Source organism: Dreissena polymorpha, chromosome 15 (assembly GCF_020536995.1).
Source record: "Dreissena polymorpha isolate Duluth1 chromosome 15, UMN_Dpol_1.0, whole genome shotgun sequence".
NCBI classification, from domain to species: Eukaryota; Metazoa; Mollusca; class Bivalvia; order Myida; family Dreissenidae; genus Dreissena; species Dreissena polymorpha.
In genome coordinates, this window is record NC_068369.1 from 20,223,175 (window position 1) to 20,235,051 (window position 11,877).

Here is an 11,877-nt window from a genome sequence, read left to right on the forward strand (position 1 = left end):
CCAGTCTGTCGAATTAAGTTTACATTTATGTTGATGTGCCCTCCTCACGTTCAGATACTCCTCGAATAAAATTCTAAGCAACGATCATTTGAGTAGATATCGTTAAATATGGAGCGACCGAATACATGTTTATGTGACATAGCGAACACACCAGTTTTGTCTTTATATTGTGTGTGTGTTACCTTTCTTTCCAGTACATTTAATGATTTTGTATTTCAAAAACAAAGAGAGAAACAATATGTAAACAAGTCCCTTTAAAAAATTATCCAAAATATATCCAAATACTTAAAAGGACTACTAGTATTTCACAGATTTTTTATTAAAAATTGACATTACAAGTATTTCTTAAAAAAAACTGAATGTATACTATTTGAAATAGTTTTCAATGATCATGCTTACAACACAAAATTATTGATAAACAAGTTTGCATACCGCGAGACTCGAACTCGGGACCTTAAGAGGACAAATCGTACGCACGTCCACTGTCCTACGTAGGCTACTTTGAACAATCTTAGAAATAAGTGTATTCTAAATTAAATTATTTTACAGATTTTAAGTTATTATAATCCATCAATCAACCGTTTTTTTTAAATATTTTTTTCTTCGTTCCAAGTGATTAATTTTTATTTGAATGTATGTATACATTCTGTTTATAGTCTATCAAATTGTTATTGTTAATTTGCTAAACTGTGAACAATCCCTTTAATAATAAATGCGGTTTCATCTAAACTGTGTCTGCTCATACGACTCATTGTACACGTGTAGGCGTACTGACAGCAAATTGGTACCGAAACAATAATCCCAATTCATAGTTGTAATAAACTATTAATAATGTGTAATTTAAAATATAATGTAGTGCTATGTTGTATCCATATTTGCAATTACATCTTAGCGTTGTAACAGGCTAAAACCCTTAATGCTTTGCATGGACCGTTCGAAGGCTGTTTTGATGATTGCCATATGTTTAATGTTTGTGTTGTATGTTATATCGTGCATTGTACAGGCGATTTGTAAGTTGCCCTAAATACAAGACTAGATGTTCTTAATCAGAATGTCTCTCCTTAAAATGTTTACCTTACCGCGACATACTAAATGCAGATCCATAAGAAGCCTTTTCACGTTTTTGTAAATTGACAAATTAAAAAAAGATGTTGATATTTGTGAGGAAACAGTAATACTGAAAATTTACCATTTACGTATAATTTCCATTATATGCATCTTTTGATTTGAAAACCTGAAAAATATCAAGCGTTGCAACGCGAAACGATTTAATAATTTGAGAGCTCTGTTGTTGTCGTTAAATTTTGTGAAACTACGAGGATTGCTTATATAATGTAAAAATACATTCTATCATAGCATGAGAATGGATGGCTTCGTGGTCTAAGCAGAAGGCTTTTTAATCCAGGACTCCAAGGGTCAGTGGTTTGAACCCAGTTGAAGGTCACTTTTTTTCTTCTTTTTTAAAATGGTATTCTTGTTTTATGCTGGAGATTTTGAGGTCCGATGTTTTAATATATCAATATAAAGTATTAAATGACAAACTTCAATACATGTCAAAATCTGTAAAAGGCCTTTAAGCGAGCCTTAAAACAAACCATGGTCCGTAGCGATAGGATAAAACCTATTGATAAACCTAATTGAGAGAAGCAGTCTTGACTTTCTTAAATCATACACTGTTTCCTACATAAATCATCTTGATTAAACCCCTATTCGCCTAATATATATTATATATTTCCACACCAAATCGTGCTGAGAGCCGCATCCCCAAGTGTAAAAAAAGACCTGAGTGTAATAAAGCATCATTGAAATATACAACGGCTTTTCACTGCACTTACGCCTATGTACCTTCACATACGATATAGTTTGGGTCAATCATGGCATGAGTAGAAATCACGATTTGATCGCAATTACACTGAAGTTAGGACACGCTAGATTGTATAACGAGTGGATAAAGTCAGGAAATGGCGATAGCACACCACTCCCATATGTGAACTAATTATTGATCCAATCACACCATTCACACGCCACAATAAAATGATCAGTTGTTCGGCATACTTTGAGCACCCCCATCACTAAATAGAATAAAATTAAAATAATATTAAAGAAAAATAAATAAATTAGCAGCAACAATATACACAAACAGACATTTATACGGCAAATGTATGTTCAAAAAGATTTCCGACTTGAGCGTTGATATGATGATTAATTATGTATATATATATATATATATATATATATATATATATATATATATATATATATATATATATATATATATATATATATATATGGCAAATTATGGGGTGATATGGTGGGTGAGTTTTGATCGGCTTACCAAATCCAGTTTGGTAACAACTTCAAAGCTATTATTGAATAAACCATTTTATATACATTTGGCGTATCGTTTACAATTTAAATCAAGCTATCTACCATAATAATATTCACTGTTGCAAGTATTATCAATCATTAACAACAACTTCATAAACTGAAAGCTATTATTGAATAAAGCATTTTAAGAAATGACGTTTAAGAAGGCTTGGTATTTTCAGGGCTGTTACTCGGAGATATGGAGTCGCTCGTTCGGCAAAACGGCTGTTGTTGTACCCGTGCTAGTGGTGTTTGGCCTTATTCAGGTAATGTCTAGTGCGATTTAGAGTTGGGACCGCAACCCTAATCTTTTCAGGGTAGAAACATATTTTCTAACATCAAGTTTTCGTCAAGCAGATTTTTAAAGGTCTGAGACTGTTACGCAAATATGCATGAACTATTCAAATATCCAACTTGTATACTACGTATTCATGTTCGGTCCAATGCATAAAGATATTTAACTGACTTATTTGTTAATCCATGTGCCTTTATTCAATTTAAGCGAATATATGACTCTAAAATAATGAAATAAATTGGTAACCTCTGTATTGTGCAACATCACTTTTAAAGGAAAAATGCAAGAAAAACCGGGTATAACATCGAAACTTAAAGATAGGAAGCTCAGCTATAAATAGGACAGCATATTCTAAGAAAAAGGTTTAATAATAGTTTGAAAACGTGAATTTTAAATCAGTTATATTCAATCCATTATATTTTTATAAATCAATGAAACAACTATGCATTTTCTGTATTGTATTTGGCATTTGTCGTGATTCAGTTAATAAATTGCGAATTAAAACGTTTATAATTAACTTTCAACGCGATCATGAGTGTACAGAAAACGAATTATTTCGAACCTGCCATTTGTAAACGGTGTAACGACTATGGTATATAAACAGCATAATACCATGTTGACATGTGTGAAACTCGCTCTTATGCGTGTTTAATTTTGCATATTTAATAAACTGTTCAAACAGAAATTACAGAGCCACATCAGTGCACATACTATGTTTGATAATTCATTCGTTTGTTGGATATTGTTTGATGTTTTAAACGGGAAGCGGACAACGACAACGAGCGAGGCATGGTATTGTAATGCGCATGGGGAGTTAAAGGGTAAAGGAAGGGTTAGGGTTAGGGGTCGGGTTTGGGTTAGGATTAACCTTAACCCTAACCTTAACCCTAACCCGACACCTAACCTTAACCCTAACCATAACCCAGGGTTATCACCCCTATACCATGTCTCGCTCGTTGTCGTTGTCCTCTTCCCGTTTTAAACACATATTAGGTCATATCGTTGAGATTTAGTTAACCTTACCATGTTTTCATGGGCGAACTCACGTATTCAAGTGCTCTTACGACTATGTGCTCATACCTGCTTTCGGGAATCATCATGAAATTATTGCTGTACTTAACGAACAAACATGCCTAAGCTTATTTAATTAGAGATAAAAACAATAATCAAAAGAGAAAAAAGTATATGTTTATGCACATGGGCATGTGAAATTACGTTCGTACACATAGCATCATTAAGTATTATATTCTTAGGAAAGAAAACAGCGAAATATAAAGTTTGGTATGATATGCATGTAAAATTAAAGAGCATGGTTTTATTAAAGAGCATGCCAAGTTTTGAATGTATATGCTGAAACGTAATGTTATAACCCACAAACGTTTTACTGTAACAGAACGTGTTTTAAGATAAGTGGTACAGAAAATACACGTCGAATATCTACCCAAAATTTTTGTACCCACATACACAATTGTGGTGATGTAGATAAACTTAAATAGATGCTTTTATATCAATCTTCTTCACAAGCATCGTCACACCAGTACTGTCAGTACTTTGATCTTGTTAAAGACGGACTGTGACAATTACAATATAAAACCAGGAATAGATAATGACGTCAGAATTTTGTAAATAATAATAATTACATGCATAATAAAGTTAAGAACATTGTTACGGACAACGTTAACGTAAGAGAACATAAAAGCAAAATCCAATTACATCGCTGCAACGTGAACTAGTATATACATGCACACGTATAAACGTCTTGATCGATTATCGGCGAATTGATAGATTTAATGTATTTGTGTAATTTAAAAAATGTATAAGCGTTCGATAAAAGCTGTCTTCATTTCAGTTCAAACTAATTTTGTTTTGTTTTCATTGTCAGATAATTTCAAACAAATAGCGTATCATTAACATATAGACCTTTTCCACAAGTATATTATACTGTAGTTCCGATGACTTTGATTGATTGTTAGAGTATTTATATATATGCTGCAATTGAACCAGATGAGCTGCATTGCTAAAAGCATGTTGACAGACTATGTTTTTTTAATTGGCTTCTGTAAGACTTGACACTTAATTAAAGATACATCATCATGATTTTTGTATGAAAAAGAAACATGTATCATTAAAGGACCGGTACTAGACTTGCAAGTTGGCTTCCTTTGTATTGTTTTCATGCGCATATAAAAAAGCACACGTACGACTGGACATGGTTCAAAATAGACTTTATTAATTTTATTTTCATTTTATAGCACAAATTATGTTAAATCTTTAATAAGAGGTTATGTTATTAAAAATTGAATATAACGTTCTTTACGCGATCAATAGACACATGTTTGAATGCACCTTGTGAGAAAACAATAACCAAAAGTTGAATATGCACTTATTAATAGCGTAATACAATATTTGATGTGAAGGGAAGTAATTTCCAAGGAATATCAACTAATTTTAGAAATGCTTATAGAACATTCATCACAGATGTATCCAAAAACATAACAAGCAAGGCAGTTTTTTTTTATTCCGACGATTATTTCCCAACACAATGGCCGCCATGGCAGTTGCACGTAAACCCGTCTCCGCAAGACCCCACTGGCTCGCAGATTCCTGGAGAAATATACGTGAACCATTCATCAAAAAGGATTAAACAGGAAATACTAATTTTATTGCACGCCACATCGCAAAATATACAAAACCAGCATTTTATCGCACGCTGTTTCTTATTTCACACGTAATACCAAAAATTCGAATATTTTCTTATGTAAATTAAACATGTATGAAATAACAGTTCGATTGTTTCCATTTGCTTCCCGTTCCGTGAATGACAGTACTAAAATGAAATTGGTTCCGGAAGGTCATTGCATGTAACATGAACGTTTAAGAAATGGAGTGCTACCGCTATGATCGTTGAAAACGCTCACGTATTATTATAAGATACATAATAAAATTGCTTTCCCCAAAAAAATATCAAGAACGGACACGTACGGCATATGAGATATCACCACCTCTGTATGGTAGACAAATTATTGGTTTCAATGAACAAAACGTAATGGTATAGACAGTTACCCGGATGTCCGGTGGCATGGCCGGTGGGCACTCCACCCCTCACCCAGACGCAGGTCGGGTCCCCGAGTTCCGCTCCGTTAGTTTTGCCGTCGCCGTCACTGTCCGCCATGCAGAGGGCATGGGTCCAAGTGTGACCGGCGGCGGAGAATGCCTTTAAACACCATTATTTTATGTATGGAGGTTTATTTGTGTTTTTTTTTTAATTCCAACGTATAGCAGTATATGTACTTCAGTTACATGAGGCGGTCATTTAACCTTCTGACACTATATCAGTACATATGGCCTTTACAACTACAATTGCCTGGCCTGCTTCAATCAGATGTAGGGTGAGAATGGTCTAAGCCGAATTTTCATGACCAATCGCCAGGCAGGGAATTGAACTTACGACCCTACAGTCTAGCGACCTTCCGCATGATCGCTTTCATTTTAAGATGCGTATACCGGGTAGTCTTTATTTAACCAAACCGGGACAAATGCCAGACACGGATCGTTAATTCTAGCTCGACAACAACATAAACATTAACAGTATTGTTTGTTGTCGGTCAATCTCATGCAATTGTGACAGCGATTAAAAAAATGTCATTGCTATCATCACACAAGCTGATTGCAGTACCTCACATACAATGCTTGCTTCAGTCAACCGGTGTGTTACTCATTAATCAGATACATGTCTAGAGACCAAAGGTCTATGTCACGTTTGAGAGAAAATGTAAAAATCTACACATATTTTGTCATTAAATGGAATGTTATTTTCAATTACTTGATTCACATGTCAACGGGAGAGCATGAACACTGTATTAACTAGGCTCAAACGCAAAATGGCGGAGTCAAACTTCAGAGGTACACATACTCTTTTGCCGATCAGAACTATAATAAGAATGACGTTTTTTTGTTTTTTTTTCAAATACTCACACGTTCACTAGACTTTTCATATCAGGCATACGGCATTTCGCAAAACACGTCGTCCATAATACAAAAATGCATTCATAGCATTACATACCAGTCCATATCGGTTCTTGTTGATGGTATGATGATGAGGGTCATAATGACCTACAGCCTCCCATATCCCGCCTCCACAGGGGTTCGGAATAGAGTAACTAGTAAGCAGAAACACACAACATTGTATTCGCATTTTATGATATGGGCTCGTATTCACCAACCAATTCTTAGACTTAACTCTAAAAACAATGAATATTCTTGATTTTGCTGTCTAATAGTATAATGCAGTTCAATGCGACACAAGATTTAATTCTGCGTATGACACGATTCTTCATTCTTAACTCTTTCAGTGCTGAATCCGAATTTTGAAGGCCTTCGCAAACAGTTTGGATCCAGATGAGACGCCACAGAACGTGGCGTCTCATCAGGATCCAAACAATTTGCTATTCTGATGGTAATCTTTGAAAAAATCGAAGAAAATGCTAAATGTAGAATTTCAGCAGACGAAATTTTAGCAGACAACAAATTTCCCAGCATGCAAAGGGTTAACAACTTATTAATGCTATTAGCACAATGTGTAGCATGTATATACGGAATATTTCGCTAGTCAATTGTTCCAAGAGTTTGTATCACTCGAGTGGCTTGTGTGATGACGTATCACACGAGAGGCGGAGCTTCGAGTGTGAGGCAAAATAGCACAAGCCACGAGAGTGATACAAACTCTTGGAACAATTGACTAGTGTAATATTCCTTTTATTATATACAACAACTAACGAAAACAGTAAACAAATGTTTTTTTTACTTTAACAAAACTGACAAAACAATGACTAAAACGGTACGCCATAGTTTATTTAAGACGCGTATTAATACAGTTTATGTAAATTAACGTGTAAACATTCGAACCGGGAAAACACAGGTTTCCGACACGCTTACCTTAATGCCATCGTTAATCCAATTTTTATAACAATTAAGTTGACAACTTTAATCCGATGTTTATAACAAAAAATGTTTAAACGATATGCACTTCCACTTCTATCTTCCATGTCTTTATCGAAACTTAGTTTAAACCACACTATTTTATTGTATTCCTATCGAAATATACATTTATGCATGATAAACACACACTCCAAAATACGTTTTTAACACATAGTTTACTGTTAAAAAACACCACGTCCGACATGTCCTTACAGAGTTTAGATAAAACTATTGTGTTTTGTCACAGAAATGACGTCACACTATGTACTACGTAATATATTTCGTACTATAAAATATTTCTATTTTCGGTGCGTGTAATGTGACGTCATTAAATGGGAAGTAGTCCGGCTAGTATGGTAATACGGAATTGGAAACAGCGAGTAGCGTAATACGGGATTTTTTATTTCAACGATTGATACAACCTGTATTTTGTTAAAAGCATTAAACAGGTATATAAAAAATACATGTATTGTCTTGGTTCTATATTCTTTATTCTTAAGTCTAAGAATGGGTTGGTGAATTCGACCCCAGATAATAAGAATATCTTACAATTTTATATAACCGATAAAAGACTAGTAGATCTTTTAGGTCACTTGCCTTAAACGAAAGATTTTCAGATGTAAATAAGAATTTTTCTCCTGGTAATATTTTTGAACTCACATAATGCCTATATTGTAGTTTCTGAAACTCTTATTAACATATCGCAACAATGATATGTAGCCCTTTAAATGACAATATAACAAAAATAAACATATTCTGGCCCTTATTCAACACGTTGCTTGCACATGAAAGAAATACCGCTGCGAGCATGCATTACACAAAATGGAATTCTTTTTTGTTGGAGTCAAACGAGTGCGCAAAAAAAGCTGATTAAGGTTTTTATTACTGAGCGATTTTCCTGTTGTAGGCTTAGACAGACTATCTTTTAATATTTGTTATGTTTAATGGTCAATAAACATTTAATATTCTATTTTAAACTGAATTCTTTTTTTATAACTTTATGTTATAATTATATTTATTACAAAAAATCAAAGTAGTTATTTAATAAAGTTTTTCTATATGCACACAAGAAGTTAGTAATCCTTAAAGTTTATATAGCATAACATCATAAAAAACTCACTACGAACATTGATAAATTACCACATTACGGATTTATACCAACGTTCACCCATTCACAATTAAAAACAAATCGTAAGTATAAGACTCACCCATTAGGGAAGCCATCCCGATAGAACGGATGGGCATAGGCCGCCCCCAGTAGAACAGCTATACAGGCAATTAATTGCATCTTATCCCTTCGCTTTCTCCGTTATGACTACTAAAATAAAGACCTGAACGTGCCGTACCAAATATATTTATATATTGTGGTCGAGATTTCTGTGACATGCGCATCTGTTAGCTCACTAAGGCCAAGAGATTATTTTTTATTTCGATATAGAACGGAGATATAATATCTGTTTGCATCTTACACTTAATGCGTGATTGTGTCCTTGTCTTCATTTAAAACAATAATCAATGCCAATTATGGTCACATTTAATAATGAACTTGACTGGTCGGTATTGTCGAGGTCAAGATGTCATCATTCGTTTGCTGACATTTTTTCCAACTACATAACCATTTTTTTTCTTATATCATTTCACATATTCAGTTATTATATGGAAAAAAGAAACCTTTCGTGACTGACAATACGCTATCTTTACTGGAAAATATGCGTATACACCAACTACTGTCAAAACCATACTCACTTACGGTTAGTTGATAGCATGCTTTGTTTTTAGATAGTCAGTTAAATTATGTTGCAAACACGAGTTTTCCTCAAAATTATTGTCAAAGATACATATTGTTGGTGACCTCATAATAACTGATTCAAAATCATTGTATATCATAGAGTTATCGAAATTGACCCATTAATGCCTAGCGTCTAGAAAAAAAGGCCTTGGCAAACAGCATAGACTCAGATGAGACGCCGCATAATGCGGCGTCTCATCTGGGTCAGTGCTGTTTGCTTAAAAAACTATGTAAGAAATATTCTAAATATAAAAATAAGTATACTAGACATTCCTAATTTTGAAAATAAATTGATCCAATTTAGAAGGATGGGTGAGTCCAGTAGGCATAAATGGGTTAAGTATGCAAATTGCATACGTGGCCACAACAAAGTGCTTTTTCCTTTTAATGATACCCATGTGGTTGAATGTTCTTCTAGCAAGATAATAACTGAACATGTTAAACTTATTGCAAAATATTTGACAGAGCTAACTGCATTTATATTTGGCAGACATATTCCACCATATCTTCATCTTCAAGTTTAATTTAAATATGTTGCGCGATATCAATGAATAATCAAATGGACTGTAATAAACTGCAACCTGTTCTTCATTATCATGAAAACAAATCACGATCAGGCACCACAGTCCAACACGTTCTTCGTGATTTCATAACATACTAGATGATAATGACATCACGATTCAGAACACTGTTTGAAAACCCGTGTACACATTTTTTTTCGGCACCAGTCATTCACATTATAACATTTGCATCGGCAGGATAGTCTCAAACTGAAGGACTCAGCATATACAATACACAATGTATCGTTCTTGGTAATATACATCGTTTTTAAACAGTTATAACACGTGTTTTTTATTATATAAAATCCTGATTTTGCCTTTTAAAGAGTTGCTTACTACTTTAAAGCAGATTTTAAAAACAAGAGTGTTTACTGTCTCTTAAATCATTTCTAAAAATATATACTATTATGCTTCTAGAATACTTGTATTGGAAAACGCTTGTATCAAGGGGAGCATTCACGTGGTCCCCAGGAAATGACACATTTGATAAATTTATAATGCTTATTTGTACATACTTCGGTGTCAATCCAACGTTGTTGTTTAAAACCACAATGCGTTACCCTAGGGCCGCACTTTGGTGGTGTCAACTATGCATTCGACTAGGGCAACAACGTGCGTTCGATGTTTGCTGTTAGTCATTTAAAAGGACAGTCAACCCGATTGACGAAAAAATAAAAGTTTTAAAATACCGTATTTTGTTACAATTACAATTATATTGGATTTATTTATATTGATTAAAATATCACGACTGCTATATTACATTACTTGAAAACTGTTGTTAAGTTTTCATATTTACAGTATATTCGGTAATAAAATTTGACCGAGTATGTCTACCAGGTAACTACCAGTTAATTATAAATAACGCAAGTAGATTGATCATCATCGTCACGTGGTAAACCCAGGAATGCAAATTGCGCATGCGTATATTGTATATTGTATATATATATATATATATATATATATATATAATTATTAATCTCCTTGTAAATTTTCGTTATAGTTATATTTGAAAGGAAACAGTAATACTGATCATTTACCATGCTCTAACATATCCACAATATGCATCTATTTACGATTTAAAAACCTGAAAATTATAAACCGTTGCAACGCGATACTATTGAATAATTTGGAGAGTTCTGTTGTTGCCGTTATATTTTGTAACACTACAAGGATTCCTTATATAAAGTATAAAATACACATTCAATGTATGAGCACGGATGGCCGAATTGTCTAAGCGTTACACTTATACTCCAGTGGTCAGTGGTTTGAGCCCAGTTGAGGGTTATTTGTTTTTCTTTCCTTAATTTTATGCTTTTTTAATGGAGCTTTTTAGACCCAATGCTTACATTTATCAATATAAAGCATTTAAAGACAAACTTCAAGACATGCCAAATCTTTGAAAAGATCCCTTTAAGATGTCATGCAGATATTGGGGTAAGGCTAAAATGGGTCTCCAAAACAGCCCGCATAGTGGCGCTCTCTAGTCAAGAGGAACACCATTCGCTATAAATTCATCCAAAGTTTTGTAATCTTATTACCGGGCAGGGTAGATCCAGACCAGACTGTGCAACTGCACAGGCTTGGCTGGAGCTCCACCGGCCGCATGTGGCATATGACCCATTTTCGCATGACGGGTCACATTGTTTAAAAGCCTATGTTCGTAAGGTTACTTTGCCGTAAACGTTGTATGCACTAAGTTCTTGGTTATGCTTAAATATACAAAATATAAACAATTTATTAATTTTCGACATCGTTAATCCATTGATTGCATTGGAAGCAATCGCTCAAAATCGTGCTGTAAAATGTTTTGAAGCGCCAGAAAGCCAGTTTATTGTTGCAAAATCAGTTTACCAAAATTAGACCAGCACTTAATAAACAATATGTGTAAT

At 34.0% G+C, this 11,877-nt stretch overlaps 1 protein-coding gene across 1 annotated transcript; it reads right to left on the bottom strand.

Moving 5' to 3' along the window:
• Positions 1-5,162: 5,162 nt before the first annotated feature.
• LOC127860627 (temptin-like) lies at positions 5,163-9,011 on the bottom strand. The gene is made up of 4 exons (XM_052398840.1): positions 8,848-9,011; positions 6,726-6,822; positions 5,726-5,876; positions 5,163-5,266 (listed from the first exon to the last, which is right to left on the bottom strand). Exons 1-4 carry the CDS (start codon positions 8,925-8,927, stop codon positions 5,190-5,192), a joined length of 405 nt encoding a protein of 134 aa, XP_052254800.1. The 5' UTR covers positions 8,928-9,011; the 3' UTR covers positions 5,163-5,189.
• Positions 9,012-11,877: the final 2,866 nt, after the last annotated feature.

Coding starts and splice junctions, on each gene's coding strand:
- LOC127860627 (XM_052398840.1), bottom strand. CDS start 8,927: ATGCAATTAATTGCCTGTATAGCTGTTCTACTGGGGGCGGCCTATGCC. Junction 6,823..8,847: donor CGGGATGGCTTCCCTAATGG/GTGAGTCTTATA, acceptor TCTGCTTACTAG/TTACTCTATTCCGAACCCCT. Junction 5,267..5,725: donor CCATGCCACCGGACATCCGG/GTAACTGTCTAT, acceptor ATATTTCTCCAG/GAATCTGCGAGCCAGTGGGG.